The 17,183-nt window shown below is 58.0% G+C and overlaps 2 protein-coding genes across 2 annotated transcripts in view; both read right to left on the reverse strand.

Annotated features, from left to right (window-relative positions):
* Window positions 1-369: 369 nt before the first annotated feature.
* Window positions 370-17,183, reverse strand: part of LOC117642700 (xaa-Pro dipeptidase) — a 37,783-nt gene continuing 20,969 nt past the window's right edge. The window contains exons 4-12 of the mRNA XM_034381151.1: window positions 6,862-6,909; window positions 6,546-6,607; window positions 6,404-6,448; window positions 2,161-2,430; window positions 1,755-1,903; window positions 1,544-1,644; window positions 1,275-1,469; window positions 1,000-1,151; window positions 370-787 (exon numbers count right to left, since the gene is read on the reverse strand). Coding sequence (XP_034237042.1) covers window positions 679-787; window positions 1,000-1,151; window positions 1,275-1,469; window positions 1,544-1,644; window positions 1,755-1,903; window positions 2,161-2,430; window positions 6,404-6,448; window positions 6,546-6,607; window positions 6,862-6,909 — 1,131 coding nt within the window. The 3' untranslated portion in view covers window positions 370-678. The remainder of the gene's footprint in view (window positions 788-999; window positions 1,152-1,274; window positions 1,470-1,543; window positions 1,645-1,754; window positions 1,904-2,160; window positions 2,431-6,403; window positions 6,449-6,545; window positions 6,608-6,861; window positions 6,910-17,183) is intronic.
* LOC117642699 lies at window positions 2,728-6,394 on the reverse strand. The gene is made up of 3 exons (XM_034381150.1): window positions 4,784-6,394; window positions 4,531-4,707; window positions 2,728-4,446 (listed from the first exon to the last, which is right to left on the reverse strand). Exons 1-3 carry the CDS (start codon window positions 5,789-5,791, stop codon window positions 3,547-3,549), a joined length of 2,085 nt encoding a protein of 694 aa, XP_034237041.1. The 5' UTR covers window positions 5,792-6,394; the 3' UTR covers window positions 2,728-3,546.

Consider the following 17,183-nt stretch of genomic DNA (forward strand, 5'->3'; position numbering starts at 1 on the left):
CTATTTTTATTTGTCCCTTTAATCAATTTTTTTGAGAAGTATCTTAATTGCATGGCGTTCATAAATTCTGCCATTGAATGTTTGAACGAATCTTACAAACTCATTTTCTTCATGATCACTTCAAAGTAGAGAGCATAAAGTAATCCTTTTTCTTTTGTCCTATGTTTGGTTTTACTGACATGGAGAGTTGATATTGAAACCCTTTCTCCTTGATATTGTTTCATTTCTGGAGGGAGGTATAGGTATGTGATATTTCATCTTAAATTTTTTGTACGTATGACTGATTGTTAAGGATTGTACAAATTAAGATGATGTAAAAACTGTAAAGTTAATACAGGAAACATAAGCAAATTACATAATAAAGAAATATTCATAGTAAAACAGAATGTGTTCCTTTATTACTCACTTTACTTTGTGGGGCTAATAGTATGACACTAAGCATCCAACATATTTTACTAACAATGGAAACAAGACATTTCAGTACCAATGCATAATAATACAAAACAATACAAAAATACTATGTGAATCAGACTTACATTGGAAATAACAATTCCATACTGATCTCTCACTTGATACAATAAAAATAGGTCAGCAGGACCAATCCAATCCTTTAAACAATAGAAAACTGTTTAAATTTGACAAAAGAGACAACGGTGCGACGCGGCACGCGGCCCTCGGCTAGCAGGGGTGCCAGTTGCTGGGTAGTCCATGCGACGCCTTGGTGATGTGCGCGGGCAGCTTGGCGCCTTCGTCCCTGGACTGCATGGTGGCCTCGATCTCCTCGACCCTGGTGTAAAAGACAAAGAAAAGAAAGCGTTATGCGCTGACGGCGCCGAGCATCAGCCAAGGACTCGTTAGCTAGCGCTACAGCGAGGCCAAGCAAACTCATTCCGAGAGTCGGTTTCGTCGCTCTTTCTCTCTCACACCTACAGGGGGCGCCCACGAGTGCGAGAGAGACAGGGCGACGAAAGCGATTCTCGGCATCAGGGCAGCACTCACGTGCGCGGGACGAGGGTGAGGTTCTCGCAGCCGGTCTCCGTGATGAGCACGTCGTCCTCGATGCGCACACCGCCAAAGTCGCGGAAGCGCTCCAGCGCCTCGCGGACCAGGAACTTGGACTGGACGGGGTCGGCGAGGGCCTCGACGAGCAGCTGCGGAGGAGGGGCAACTCGATAACAGTCTTTTCAGGCGGCAAAGGGTCTAGTCTGCACCGGCCGCCACCCTCGCCAGTCTTCTGGCCCACTGTTGCACGGCAGTGCCGTGCCAATACTCACGTGCTCCACAAAGTAGCAGCCAGGCTCGATGGTGAGCACCATGCCCGCCTTGAGGGTGCGCGCCGTCCTCAGCTTGCTGACGCCGGGCTCGGTGGGCCGCGGGGGGTCCTTGGCGAGGTAGCCGCCCACGTCGTGCACGTCCAGGCCGAGCAGGTGGCCCAGGCCGTGCGGCTGGAACACGGCGCCGAGGCCGGCCTGGGCGCCGGACAAATCACGTCAGAAGAAGCTCCACGAGTGCGAGAGGATAGAGGCAGCCGATTGCGACTCACCTTGAGCATCTCATCCACGTCGCCCTTCAGGAGCCCTCCGGTGGTCAGCTCGGCCAGCATGACTCGGTTCGCGAGGCGGTGCATGTCCACCCAGGACACGCCTGCAAGAACGAAAGAGAATAAAAGTAAGGGGTCATTCGAATGGAGCCGAGGCCGCCGAGGCTGTGGAGGACATGGACATGCACGGCGGGCAGCGGGGCGGAAAGCTCACCGGGCTTGGCGGCGCTCATCACCGCCAGGTTGGCCTTGAGCACGGCGTTGTAGATGAGGCGCTGGTCCGCGGTGAACTTGCCGTTGACGGGGAAGGAGCACGTGATGTCGGCAGCGTAGCCATAGTAGTTGGCCCCCATGTCGAACAGGCTGCAAGACAAACCAGTGAGGACAGTTTCAACGGACCCCCGCCCCACAGCGGGCCAGAAGACCGGTGGAGGCGGTCAAAATCCCGGACGCGTTTTGAGCTCCAGCGTCGCTAAATGGGACTCGAACCGAACGTGTGACCCCATTAATGGATTGCTCTCCGAACCGTTCGGTTCGAGTCGTGTTTAGCGACTCTGGAGCTCAAAACGTGTCTAGAGTTTTGGCCGCCTTCACCCCTCCTCCAGAAAAGCAGCCCTTACCACATGGCGCCGTCCATGACGCCGCAGTCGTTGGGCGCGCCCGCGTGGCCGTAGTGCAGCGTGGCGCCGCGCTCGCCGGTGCAGCAGATGCACGTGTAGGACACGTGGCGGCAGCCGCCGTGCTGGTACACGTAGTTCTTGAAGGCCGCCTCGCACTGGTACTCCATCATGCCGGGCACGATGGAGCGCATCAGCAGGACGTGCGCTTCGGACGACACGCGCACCACGTAGCGCAGCACCTCCAGCTCCAGGGGCGTCTTGATGACGCGGCTGCAACCACAGAGGCAAAGTGAGTGCGTAGCGCCAGGCCTTGGGCCAGGCCCCTGCAATGGAAGGGGTAGGCAACCACTCCCTCCAGGCGCACGCCTGTATGCCGGGCTGGCCTACCCCGAAGTTCGCGGGCGCTCCGACGCGAGGTGATGCTCACGCCCCACGGTGCAACAAGTGCAAACCTTGTGTCATTGCCGGCCGGTGCGAGTGTGTGTTTGTTCACGGGAATGTAATGCGACCCGCAGAGGGTAACGAGGTGAGAAAAGGAACATCATTTGATATGACAACAAATGAAAATTATATTTTCGGGGAGGGTTTAATATCCGACAAGCACAATCTCCTCTTAAATAACAACTATTATTATATGGACATTATTTAAGATAATGCGGTTCAGTTATGTCCAGCACAAAAAGACAACTTAAACTTGAGAACACGATTTGCAGACTAGTCATCATTAAGAGTTAGGTTTTGAAAACTGTCACAGAATTTAGCAGCAAATGGGTTTAGATAGGGAGCTGGACTAATATTTCAAACTCAGCAGTGATATAAAGGCTGCCCACAACTAACTATAATATCACAGTAATGTTGAATACAGTGAAAATAAATAATCAACACTTAAACAAAAATTTCTACATTTGCATGGAATTTATAAAAATCGTAGGACTAAAAGACTTAAAATTATGATTTTACATTATCAGAGAGAGGACCTAAAACAACGCAAGAAAATCTATATGCCAAAACTAAAAGCTATCACAGCAAAATGTTTTGAAAACTAATACATTTAACCCCTTCCCCCAAAAACCATCATAGTAAAGTTTACTTTAGCTGCTGGAAGAATGGTGGGCAGTGGACATTTCTTACAACATACACGATTCGAAAATCACTTGTTTGTTCCAAATTCTACATATTCTATGAAAAGGAGGGGTTTAACTCTTGGCAACATACAGTAATATTTATTTTAAAAAATTATGAACCATCTCAAAGAAGTCAGTCAAATCTAATTGGAAAACAGCAATTAACAGCAATTTTACTAATGTCAAATATATTAGCATTTGGCAAGAGAACCTAGCATTTCAACAGGCTATGACATTGAAAATCCTCTTAGTATTACAATTGTCATTGTTTTGCTTTAGTTTCTCTGACAGCTTTTAAACTTTCTTGCAAATATCTGTCCAAAGACCTTTGATGAGGCTGTAACCTTGTCATTACATCATATCTTAATTTTACAGTGCGTAATCCTAGCCTGTGAAAATGGTGATGTCGTAATTCCTGAGGCCCAGTTAAATGATCCATTTGAGCACAATAATGTTCAGGCACATGAATTATGAAAGCTATACTGGATCTTCGCTCATCTTCGCTCAGGGCAATTCTTCCTTTGTGCTGAGAGGATGGAGAACTTGGGTGCAGAAGGATGTCCACAATGTAAAGTGATACAGCAGGTGTACCTTTCATTAATACAAACTGACTAATTTTCTTTCTTGCACCAGCTATCTTTTCTAGAGAAGCTACAACAGAATCTATTATTCTGGTCAGTCTTTTATCAACCCACATTGACTTAACATTTGTTTCCCGAGGTAAAAGTGGTCCTTGATAGTCCTTACAGTCCAAAGTCATAGCCATATCAAATAACTTAAGCTTATTTTGTGTGGATCTCACTGTCTCTTCATTTTGACAAGAGTCAAGGCGATCAAGAAAATGAGAATTGAAAATCTTGCTAACAAATTGTATAGGGTAGCGGTGAAGATAAACTAAAGACAAAATTATGTCAGTTGCATCCTCTGGTCTGAATCTTGCAAAATTTTCATTGAATGATTTCTCTACTGCATCAAGGAATAAGCTTGATTGACTAGGAGTGTAATGCAAAATTCCATATGGGGAAAATATTGATTTTAAGACAACTGGAGACATGTTCATACAGTTCTTGATGGTATGACTTGCACAACTTTCCAATATTGGTGTTGATCGTAGACGAAATTTAGAGCAGAATTCCATAACATTAGCAAAAAGTTCTGAGCTCTGTAAAAAATAGAGATAAAGACATAAGAAACAACAAGTAAAATAGGCATAACAAACAATAGATAAATGCATTGTTATTCTTACAGTGTTGTGAGTCTTGACATATTTCTCAAAAGACTGCACAATTCTAGGACTGCTATATTCTAGGCCACACAAAGCAGCCACAATATCAACAAATTCCTCCTCCGTGATAGAATCAATATTGGTAGCAATCCAGTGTGAAATTTCAGCAAGAATGCGCTCCGATGGCTTATAATTTTGCTGCAAAAGGAGGTTGGTCAGAGTATTAAAAATTGTGTTTGTTTTCCAACCAAGTACGTAGAGCAGAGAAACCTACCTCTTTGCAAGTCTGAAGAGAGGCCATAATCTCTGCAATTGCTGCTCCAGAAAGACTCCAACAAACTTGTAGAAATGAATACTCGACATCAGCAAATACTACTTTGCGGCTCTTTCGAAAAAATGGCAAAACTCTAAATACATCCACAATATTTGATGAGTCTATGTCACTAGCCTTAGCTTCAAATCCAACCCAAAGCATATCTATTAGTTCATAATCTTCTTTAAATATGTATGAAAAGGCGTGGACTATTTCACAAAGCTCTGGGATGGAATACTTTGAGTCCGTTGCTAAGATTAAGGCTTCATGACTCAGTCTTGAACGGTAGTGACCCACCCAAGAATTATTGTTGCGAGTGGCAGCTCTGGTCATATCCCTGGTAATAATTTTTAGTGATTCCAATATGTGCCTCGGGCTTCCTCGCTTAACAATGGTTTCAAGAAGAGAGCACACAGCAGCATCTCTTGTTTGGGTAGTTTCTTTGTCTTTTTCTTCATATCCATTGTTTGGTGGTGTCTTCCTTCGATAATGTTGGTTGTTTTCAAGCTCAATCAGCTTGCGTAACATTTCAACAAATACAATGGGAGAGACCTCGTTTGATGGCATTTCCCAAATTAACTCCAGGAGGTGCTTCAGAGTGCGACAGCCTTTCAAAACGTCACGAAGCTGATTCAGTTCCTCTTCAGTGGGTGGCACATCAATGAGCAGATTCTTGTCATCATCACTGCTGTCGCTCTGCACTGCGTCTTCTCCCCACAGAGCTGGTGTCAACTTGGCCTGCCTCACGATGACAGGCAGTTCTTGGATGTGGCGGCCGTTTTGAGACAAAATGATTGTGTGTTTGAGTTCCTCTTTGCCACCCCTGTCATCGTGAAGGGCAAGGGAACTGGTTGCTACCCGGCGAACCCTCCAGCTTCTGCTCATGCAGAGGTTAGGAGGTATCACCGCTGCACCAAACAGGTATCTACCACCGCGGTTGGCAAGTTGGCCCGCCAGACCCATGGACATGGTTACGAAGCACACAGTTCTCGCCCGGGACCTCAACGGAGCACTTGCAGATTCCACACTGGGCTGGCTTGGATATTTTGGAGGTGAAAAGAAATTTGTTGTTCATCAAGGAGCCATGTCTTAAAAAAACAACAGCTGATCGTCGCAAACGTAAGCAACGTCAACGCCCCCTTTTCATTCGTCTGGCCTTTCTCTGGCGGTCCGATTTTGCCACGGAGACGACTCTAAGAACCGCCAAAGAGAAAGGGACATCGTCGGAACGAAACAGAAACTTGATTTCGAGGCGGGCCAGCGAGGCGACAAGTTTGCAAATGGGTGGGAATGTTTGAGCGTGCGGTTGCTGGGTTGGCAGCGCCGCGCGTTGCCCCAGTTAGCTGTTTCGCCGCCAGGAGGCAGCACTCGCGCAGAACAAAAACGGGACTCGCGGGTAAATCAAACCACGGCGGCGAAGCGCCGAACTGAACCGGTAGATTGAGTCCGAGAGCCATCGAAGCTCTGCCTCTCTTGCACCCATAGGAACGCCCCGTGAGTGCGAGAGAGGCAGTCGTGTATGGATGGATTTAGCGCGGCATGCCGGGGCCACGTTGAGCGGTTCATGATGGTGGAACTTACCATTCCGATATGACGGGGTGAAGAATTGAATTGTCAACCTTGAACCTGGAACCAGACCATCGGAGAGGCACAATCAGTACCCAGCTACGTCGCCTTATCAGAAGCTTGAAACAAATTGAAAGTTGCTATTGCCAATGCATACTTGTCTATTCCATCGAAGGAGGCAGCTTTGCAAGTGAGCCCGCTGTCCGTGTTGGTTCCATGCTGTAAACAATACAACAGCCACTATCACTCAACGCGCTGCACCGATAACGAAAAAGGTCACACCAGGTCACAATCTTAACTAGAGCAGCCTTCTCTGCATTTGACCACAGGAAAACCTTGTCAATACTCACTCTCATGCAAATATAAAAATAATACACAATGCCCCGCCTGAATTTCCCATAACCTATAGACAGTTTTAAACTTTCTAAACGTCTTTTTCCGTTTTGTTTTCTTTCATTTTTAACCGTGCTTACCAAAGTGAGCAGCTCTGTCGTCCCTAGACTCTGCAGCACAGCTGGGATCTGGAACACAAAAGCGCCCGAAATAGCCCCATTAGTCATCAACTCTGCCAATTAAGGTGCCAAAACAAACACCGGCGGGGCGTTGTGTTATCAGGTGCGTATCGTGGGCGGGGTGGGGCGGCGCGGGGCGGGGCGGCGCGGGGCGTGAAACCGTCGCGAGAAAGCCAAGTCAGCCGTGTCGCTGCTACCTGCTGCTACGAAGCGACATCCACGCGACACACAGCAGCACGGCGCTGACGGCCACCATTCCGAGGCGCCGAGTACACCCCCGCAACGCGCAAGCAAACTGGTTCCCGACGCACTCTCTCGCACTCACGAGGCGTCCCGTGGAGGTGCGAGAGAGACAGAGTGACAAAGTATAGTGCGGATTCTCTCTGCCTAGGGCTCCCCGAGTGGAGAGTGTGTGAGTGAGCGAGTGTGTGTGAGTGAGTGAGTGTGTTGTAGTTTCGGGAGATAAAGGCCGCCGCCGCGCTACTGCCGAGCGATGCCGAAGAGCCGTTTTCGTCGCTCCGTCTCCGTCGCACTCACGGGGCTCCCCTCAAGGGTGCGAGGGAGACAGCGCGGCTGGCGGCATGACGGGCATGACGAGCATGACGGCGAGGCGCCACGCACGCGAGACGAGGACCGCGACGAGAACACGGCGACGGAGGGGAGCGCTCCGCTCCGACACGAGCATCCACGTCGAGCGGGAGCACCGCGCGCGTCACGCCAGTGGACCCATTCCGAGGGTCGTTTTCGTCGCTCTGTCTCTCTCGCTCCCATGCGGGCCGCCCCATGAGTGCGCCACCCCACACTCCTTCACCGCGACCGCGAGGAGTCGGCTGGACCGGAGGATGGGCGCCGGCCGGCCGGCCAGTCCGCGTCGTCCGCGTCGTCTCTGTTGTTGTTTACATCGGCCAGCCTCGGCCAGCCTGATCCTGATAGCGCTCAAGACGCATCGCGCACGCGGGGCCGAACTCCGCGCAGCGCGCAGCGCGCCCAGGAAACGCAATGATCCACTTTGCGAAACGGGGTTGTGGAGGGGGGGGGGGAATCACGGCGGGGAGGCGTGCAGCAGACGACCCACAGCAAGGCGGGGCAACGCGAAGCAGGGCGGAGCGAAGCGCCGGCCCGACAGCGGACCCGCGGACCGCGGACCACAACAAACAAACAAACAATGCGGCAGTGCCCCGCAGAGCCCCGAGCCCAGCACAGCCGCGGCGCCTGCCCTGCCCAGCCCAGGCTGGGCGACGAGGGTTCGGGCTGCTTGGGCTGCTTGGGCTTTAGCGCGCAGCGCGCAGACGGAGTGACATAACCAGCTCATTTATCCGGCGCGGCTCGCTGCGTCACTACACTGCCTCCGCGGTGCTCCGCGATAGTGCCTCGGCGCCCGCGGCCGCCAGGGTAGGCAACCCCGCAGCACGGCCGCACGGCGGGGCGGCCCGCCTGCCGGGCTGACGGCCTGCCGGGCTGCAGACTGATTCAGAGAGTCGCATTCGTCGCTCTGCCTCTCTCGCCCCTAAAAGCTGCGCCCACGAGTGCGAGAGAGGCAGAGCGACGAAAACGACTCTTGGAATCGGACTGGGAGGGGAGCTCGACGCGAGCCAAGGTCACAGTGTCGCGTCGGCCACGTCCCACACGACAAATATTGGAGTCCAAATCCCCAAACTCCGAACGGCGTCCGTGTGGGAGGGAGGCTGCTGGAAGGCAAGCACCAGCCATTCAGACACAAGTCATCTCCCCGACGGCGACACGCTCGTGCTCACGCGCACACGTGCACACGCACGGCGCCTGCAGGCGTGCAGGCACGCCGGGGCACGCGATGGCGTGGCTTCACTGCCGAGGGGGAGGGGGCAATCTTTTTTATTTTAGCCCCGTCCCCGCACCTCCCCGCCGCCGTCGCCCGCAGCCGGCCCAAACTTTTCCGCTCCGCTCCTCAAGTAAAGTGGCCAGCCGGGCCGAGGCGAGGCGAGGCGACTTGCACGCAGAAACAAAGAACAAACGGCAGCAGGCGGCACGGCCGCGGGCATGGCCGAGGGCACGGCAGACCACGGCAGGCAGTGCCGGCAGCGCCAAGCGTGGCCTTGCTTCGAATGATGTCGTGTCACCCGCCGGCCGCCCGCCGTGCCGCATGGGCCACGGGGACACGGGTACAGGATGTGCCCCGGCCGGCACCGCGGTGGAATGACTAGCTTGGCGGGGTCCGAGAGCCGGCAAACCCGCGGCGCCTCTCGCCGGGTCGGGTCGGACCTCTGGGCGAGCCTCTGGGCCGGCCTGGCCTAGGCCAGCACGCCGCCACGTCGCGGGGGCTCGCCGCGCTCCTCGCTTCGCATAGTCGCGCTCTTTTGCCCGTGCAAAAAAAAGGGGGGGGGTCGTCCGGCGAGGCCAGAGACCTGCGCCCCGGCAAGGGCCGCGGCACGTGGAGATGCCCGGATGCCCCGCCGAGAGGCTAGTCACGGCGGCACGCCACGGCAGGACACGCCACGGCAAGGCACGCCACGGTACGGCCAGTGAACCTCGCCTCTCCGAAAACGCCAGCCTGTTTAGGCGGCCGGCCGGTGCTGCCGGCCACAAACCATGCCGTGCCAAAATGAATCGGTCCGGATTCCTCTCGTATATTGAGGCCCCCGTGACGCGCGCCCCCCACGCCGGGCCCGCAGCGGGCTATGGAGCAGGCCGTGGGCAACACCGCGTTGGCGCGCACCACACGCAGATACAGAGTCAGCGCCGCCAAGCCACCTCAAGCCACCCATCCGCGACCGGGGCCCCAAGTTCGGCGGGGCGCGGCGGGGCGCGGGAGGGGCTCGGTCAACAACACTGGCACTGACAGGACGGCGAGGTGGCTGGCCCAGGCTGAGGCCCGGTCGGACGGCCAAAGGGCCAAAGTCGACGCTTTACAGGAAAAGCGGCAAAAGTCACGCCATGCCGTTGCGTAAACGGCAGCGGGCGTGCCTCGGCTGGACTGGCCCGGGCATGGCTGGCGCGACGTGGTCGACCAGGACATCCATATGCATGCACAGGCACACCGGCCGGCACACCTCCCGGACTAGCGACTCATTGCGTGCGGCGTAGCAGACCGATTCCGAGAGCCGTTTTCGTCGCTCTGTCTCTCTCGCCCCGATGCGGGACGCCCCACGAGTGCGAGAGAGACAGAGCGACGACGGCGCCTCTCGGAATCAGTCTGCAGGCCGGCGTTACCGGCGTCTGCTTCGACGACCTCGCAGTCTAGTCCTTGCACCCCAGCGCGGGCAGTAACCATTTCTTTGCAGTTGTAAAAAAAAAATTATAAAAAAATTGACGAGCCTCTGGAGAGTGTGAGTTCGCGCGCGTGTGAGCGTGTGCGTGTCGCGCCACTCGGCGGACAAAGGTCTAGGCATCGTTTGTCAGCTCATGTTCGCCGCGTTTGTCTAGCCGGCACAATGGCAGTGTATCGGTTTGCACGTCGCGACTGAGCTCCACTGCAAAAAAAAGAGCAAGAAAACAAAAACGACACGATAACTGCGTTTTTTCCTTCCATGAGAAAAATTTATACGATCGCATTTATTACTTTTCAGCATTATTTTATCCTCACACAGAAAAGCAAAGCAAAGACGCGAGGACGTGATTATCTGTGCCTTACCGTGGCGATCCACAGCCATGCCCTTTCGCCCCCGAGGCGCGGAGGGAGGAACCTTTCAACCTTTCCCTTCCTGCGCGCGTATCGTCTACCCGTCTATCTCCCTCTTCTCCGTCGGATTCGTTTTTTCGCTTCGTTTCCGTTCGACGAAAGTTTGTGACCATCACTCCGCTTATCAAGGAAACGATGTACCCCCCCTCCAAACAAAACAGCACGAAAACATCAACAACAGCAAACAAAAACAAGTAACAACGGTTGGCCACAGCGCCGTACGCGGGCAGGCTTCGAAAGGGCGGCTGGCTCAGCCTGGCTGGGTCCACACTCGATAACCCCTTCATCGCCACGACACGCCAGTCAACGCGAGCGTCAATGTCAGCGCGCGCGGGTGAAAAAGGAGGGGGGGGGGGCAAACCGCAACGAGAAAATCTCACCGATAACTAGGAACGGCGAGGAGGCCGAAGAGTTGATGGGACGCCGCCGTGCGCGACCGCTTCCATGCAAACCAAACAACTTCCAGTCCCAGCCGAACCCAACACAAATACAAATCGCATTCATTAGCCGCTCTGTCTGTCTCTCTTTTTCTCTCTCCATGCGACTCGCGGGAACACGAGAACACGAGCAGCGGGGCTTTTATCGCCCTAAGCTTCTGCTCGTGGGGCGCGGGAGGGGGCGGGGCGGGCGGGGGGTGGTTTTGTTTTGCCGTGTCTGCAAAACGGAGCCCGCGCCGCAGAATGCGCGATTCGGCGGCGCCGCCACCAAGGGCACCGGGAAGGACGAGGCGGACGCAGACGACGGCGACGACGCCGACGACGCCGCGACGCGCTCGCACCGACCGCCTCCATGTATTTGCCCACCGCACCGTAACCTAACGACGCCCGAACCCGAGCAAATGCAAAAGTCCTTGGGGAAGCCGATACGGGGCGCTGTACTGCGAAATACCCGCGTGGTATCAGGCGGCCGGGCCTGCCTGCCTGCCGGGTCCAAGGCCTGCCAAAACTAAAAATTGCCGTTGATAACCATTCGTCAATCCTGGCTCACTTGACTTTGAAAGCCAAGCGAGCATCGGCGCGCGGGCTGTGTAGGAGGGATCGGTGGAGCCGAAGCCGAACCAAGGCGCCCCTTGCCGCGCCCACCCACTCGAACCGAGACACTATCTGGACGGGCTGGTGTCACGCCGTGTCTGCGAAAGCAGCCGATCACGAATCCGGGGCCGAATTGGCACAGCAGCGGCACAGCCGGCAGGCGGGCCGAGTCTGCGCGCGACACGAGACAGTGCTCTCTCTCTCTCTCTCTCTCTCTCTCTCTCTCTCTCTCTCTCTCTCTCTCTCTCTCTCTCTCTCTCTCAGAGCAAAAAGGCAGGCTGAGGAGAGGAGAGGCACGCCGCGACCCTTCCAAATGTGCACCGAGGCCTATATCGACCCGACGGCCGGGGGCGGCGGGGGCGGCGGATGGAGGCGGAGAGGCCCGAAAAGGCCAAGGCCGCGCACGGCGCAGCCCCCCCGGCCGGGAGGCGAGGCGCGGCGAGACACGGACGTCCGCGACGGCCGCCCCGCCCAAGCTGCAGCCCCAAATCACAATCCCCCAGCCCCACGCGACCAATTCATGCATGTTACCCAGCCACCACGACGCGACCGCTAAGCACCTCGAATTCGCACGAGGCGACGCGCACTTAGCGCAAACCGGTGCGCCGGCACCCGGATTCGAACCCGCACCCGAGTGCTAAGCGGCGCGCGTCACTGACGAGCCACGAAATGTGGCACAGCGAGCACGGCCAGCGCGGCGAGAGAGCCCCCCGCCATCGGGGACGTGCTAATGAGTGAGAAGTGCGCGCGCACGGGGCGAGCGGTGCAGAGGAGCGGTTCGCGGCTGCCTCCCTCGCACCTTTACGGAGAGCTACACGAGTGCGACGGAGACAGAGCGACCAGGCGACTCTTCTGAATGGCCCGGCTGGGGACGCGGCCAACGCCATCAAGGGCCTCGCCTTGGAGGACCAAAGGGCTCCGCGCCGGCCGACGCAAAGGGCAGCGCGCGGCCTTGACGGCCACCTAGACACGATAAACGACACCTAGCCCGCGCCGGGGCAGCCGGCGAAGCCAAGGCCACCGTGCGCGGCTCCCAGCGCGCCTGGCGCAGCGCACCCCGGCCGCGGCGTCCAGAACGCTGTCCGCCACTAGGTTTGCGGGTTTGCGGCTGTGGTTCGCGTGGGCGCGCCGACAGCGCCGACAGCGGGGGCGTCCCTGGACCGCGGGGGCGTCCCTGGACCGCGGGGGCGTGGCGGGGCAGGCCGGCAAGGCGATCGATGGCGCCCCCGGCGAGGGGCCCGGCGTGGGAGCCCCGCGGGGGTGGGGTGCAGCGGTGCAGGTGAGTCGGCCCCGCCATTGGCCAGCCACCCGGCCGCGGCGTGCTCCCATTGGTTGCCCGTGACGTGCCGCTGGAGGCATGCTGGAGGCATGCTGGAGGCGGCTGGGCCTCGGCACGCCCGCACCGCCGGCAGCCCGCGTCTCCGGGCGAGGGGAAGGGGGCGGAGGCGTGGCGGAAGCAGGCCCGGCGCTGCAACCTCCCCTTCCCGCTCGCAGCCCCGCCGCCCCACTGCCCCCGCACTGCCGCCGCACCGAGTCGCCTAAATGTCAAACCGCGCTTCACGCAGACTCGAGCACCGCCTGTCGAGTCTCACGGGGTCCCGGTGATCTGGGTACTCTAGCGGAGCTGTGGGCGGGTACTCATGCTTCTGTTTGGGATAGCTCGGACCACACATGATCCTATCAGGCTCAACACGATCCTGTTGACAGCTGTCAACCAGGATTTCATAAAAAATGACTTAAAAAGAACCGTTGACCAAAAATGAGTCAATTTAATACTTTAACGTGTCTTGTACGTACATTTCCATGTCTGTTTCAAGGTAAGGTGGGGGTATCATCTGCTAAAACCCTCCATGACATTTTTTTGCGTGTGACCTTTCGACGACTTTCCCAAATATTCCGGGCTTGAGGGAGCTCTGCACGGGACCGGGACCAGGACCGGCGGGGCCCCCCGAGGCCCGAGGCCGGCATCACGCGGACAGAGCCAACTTTGTGCAGCCGGCGGCAGTGGCGGCAGTGGCGCTGGGAGGGGAGGAGGAGGACGCGACCTTCACGTCTCATCCTCGCGGGACGAAGAGCGGCGACGTGGCCGCGAGTCGCAGTAGTCTGGCTGGGCGAGAGTGAGAGAGAGACAGAGAGAGAGACAGCAGCAGGGCGCGTGGGTACGCGTGGCGCCACGTGAGTGACATCACACACCGCCCTTTTAACTGCCGGCATGCGTCCACTTTAACGGCCGCCCGGGCACGAGCAGCGCGAGCAGCACAAGACCAACCGCACCTGCAGGGCGCCGGGGGACGAATGGCGCCGGCCGTTTTGCAGTTACACAACGCGGGGCGGGGCGGGGCGGGCCGGGGCCTATCTCCTCTTGCCGGCAGACGCGCGACGAGGCGGGCGGGGCGGGGCGGGGGGTCCACTGTGGTCCTGCGTCTCGAGGGGGTTGATAAGCACAACGCGACTGATGCAACAAAGTGGCGCGGAGGCAAACGAGCGCCCCCACAGGACCAGGAGGGCCAGGACAGGAGGACGCGGGCATCGCGTCGGCGAGCGAGGCCAGCAGACTCATTCCGAGAGTCCATTCCGTCGCTCTATCTCTCTCGCACCCACACGGGACGCCCCATGAGCGCGAGAGAGACAGAGCGACGAAAACGACTCTCGGCATCAGTCTGCAGAGCGAGGCGGCCCGGCGCCCCTATCGACCCCGACACCACCAGGCCGCAGGCCAGGGTGTGGCCGCCGGAAGCGCCAAGGAGAACAGAAGGTGAACCGGAGGGACTCCAAGACCCCCACTTCCCCACTCGGCCGCCATTCAAAATGGACGACCTGCAGCGTAGCAGCGCCCCACGGCCCATCGACCACGCCGACGATGGCGGCCAGCAGGGGCGGATCCAGAGGGGGCAAAGTGGCACTTCCCCTTAGGGGCGAAGTATGGCTTCTCGCCTCCCTTTGGTGGCTATCTGCCACGCCAAAGAGCCCATCCCACCACCTCTTCACAGTGGCGTAGGTCTTCCAAGGAATGATGGATGAGGTTGCGACAATTGCAACCTCGTTTTTCGTCGCCCTTAAACAAGGGCTTTTCACCGTATCGGCTCCCCGCTCGCTATCGGCCTCCGCGTATCGCCACGCGCTGAGTATTACGACGCCAGATAGCGACAGACCAAAAAAAAATTAATGAAAAATGATAACAAATGGCGCCGATATACACTGTACCCGCGTCAAATTCCTCCGTGTCGGTTTTATCGTTTTCTCGACAGTGCGCAGCATCGTGGGCGCGAGAGTGGCGCCAGATTATGGCATTTCGCCACTGGATTACGCGCGCGCGCCGGCGGAAAAATGCTCTGCGGCCGGAAAATGATGCATTCGGCAGAAAAATGCCGATTTGTCTGCGACTCTGGGCATTCCCGCAAACCTTTGCAAGCTACGGACGTGCAGCACAGACTTCGCTCTGCGCCATACCGTGACACCTTGACCGCCGAGCTGGGCTAGCCGCTAAGCCCTGTGCGGCCCGTCCACTGCTTCCAAACACGCCAATGTATAAAATGCGGCGTTTTGCGTCGCGCGCGCCGAACCGCGCCACCGTCACCGCCACGTCGTGGCCGCGAAGGTCTTCAGGGTCGCCGACGTCAATGCGTGCTGCGCCGAGGTCCAAGCGCCAAAGGTCACTCAGAAAACGGGGTGATTCCCCACGAATTGATAATGTGTCCGATTCAGGTTCTGCCGCCCCGCCCCGCCCCGCCCCGCCGCGAGTCACCGGCGGCGTGTCCCAACCGCACACCATTTCACAGAGCAGTTGACGCGGTGCAGGCCGAGGGACGGGCTTCACTCGGCCGTCGTCGAAGTGGCGCCCCGCTCGGCCCTCTCCTCCCCGTCGGGCTAAATAAAAAGTTAGACGTCGTGACTCCGTTACGTACATCAATGTCACACGCCAGGGTACACAATCCACAGTGTACACACACGACCGGCGCGCCCCGGCCCCGGTCCCGGCGTCGCAGAGGCTACGACGTGCTTTGGCAGAAAGACAGGCTTTGAAGATTGGCTACGAAGTGCACACAAGTCTTGTTGGGTCGTGTTTCAGATAGGTGGAGCGCGCGCGGGTATCTCCAAAGGCTGTGTACAGTTCGCGGCAGGTGCTTCGAACGGGTGGAGTTTGCAAGCTTAACACTGTGTGCTAATTGCTGCTCTCGGCCAGACTACACTGTACCGTCGTCGTCGTCCTGGGCTCCAGGCCTCGTGCTCCACTTCGCCCCACTGCCGTCGGCCTGCCGGGCTGCCCTATGCCCCTTCGGAGGGGCTTTACTCGGCTTCACTTCCCTAGGCTGCTCGAGCCGCGGCTGCCGCGGCCCACAACAAACGCACGGCCGGCCCCGGGCCCCGCGAGCCTCGCTGTACCATGGCGCCAACCGCGCAGCACCGCGGAGCCGCCGAGCCACTGCGAGGGCTGCGAGCCGCGCGGGGCCAACCTAAACAGACGCACTGGCAGACCTCGCGGCCCCCCACTGGCGAGCCGCGGCCGCCGCGCCGCTCTCTCGACCATGGCGCGGCTCGAGAGGGGGGGGGGCATCCGCGGCAGGCCTAGAGGCCCGGGCAGGCCCCGCGGATGCCGCGTCGCGCCGCCAGCGTCAATTTCCACCGGATTTCCCTCATTCCGGCGACAATTGGGACGCGGATCGGGGCGGCTGGAACTGGAGTGGGCCTGGAGTGGGGACGTGCGGCATGCCGCCGGCAACATGCAGACTTGGACTTTCTCTCCAGGACGGCGGCGGCTGCCCGGCCGGCCGGCCTGCCCTAGACGGGAAGTGGAAAGTCAGTGGGGTCGTCGTCGACGTCGTCGGGGCTAGCGGCGCCGCCGTCGCCAAGACCCCCGTCGCCGTGCCCCCACCTTGCAGGCATCGCCGCAGCAGACTGCTTCGTCGCTCTGTCTCCCTCGCACTCCTACGGAACGACCCCCGAGTGCGGGGGAGACAGAGTGGCCAACGCTCTGCTCGAGAACAGTGTGCAGCCCCAGGCAGCCTCCACCCCGCGCTGCCACGCACTGCGTGTGCGTGCCTCCCGCCTCCCCCTCCTGCCGGGCGGGACGACCTTGAGGCCCCGGGGGCGACGATTGATTTTTCAGGGGCGGCACCAGCGGGGGGCGGGCGTGGCGCGTGTTGGTTACACCGACGAGGAGCAGCACGATCAGCACGACCAGCAGCAGGGCGGCGGGCGTTGCGCGACGGCCGTCACGCGGCGGCCGCGTGACAGAGACAGCGTCACGTGGGGCCGTCCGGGACGTGATTAACGGCGTCCTCACGGACTCAGACTCACGGCCAGAGTGCGCTATCGGCCGCCATCGCCGGCAGCGCAGCGAGCAGCTAGTGCACTTTATGTATTGGGCGCGTCGCACTGTCGCACCGCGGCCGCGAAGTGCGCACCAGAACCGGGCCGCCGCGGCCGCCGCCGAGAGTCGAGGAAGACGACGACGACGGCGAGGCGCCATCGGGGGCGCGGCCTATCGGCGCGGCGCGTCGACGGCATCCTTGGCGTTGCATCACGGCGTGCCTCGCGGCCGTGCCTTCCGGCCGACGACGCCCCGCCGACGCCAGGCCGTGACGGCCGCCGCGACG

The sequence above is a fragment of the Thrips palmi genome, unplaced genomic scaffold (genome assembly GCF_012932325.1).
Source record: "Thrips palmi isolate BJ-2018 unplaced genomic scaffold, TpBJ-2018v1 HiC_scaffold_16, whole genome shotgun sequence".
Lineage (NCBI taxonomy): Eukaryota > Metazoa > Arthropoda > Insecta > Thysanoptera > Thripidae > Thrips > Thrips palmi.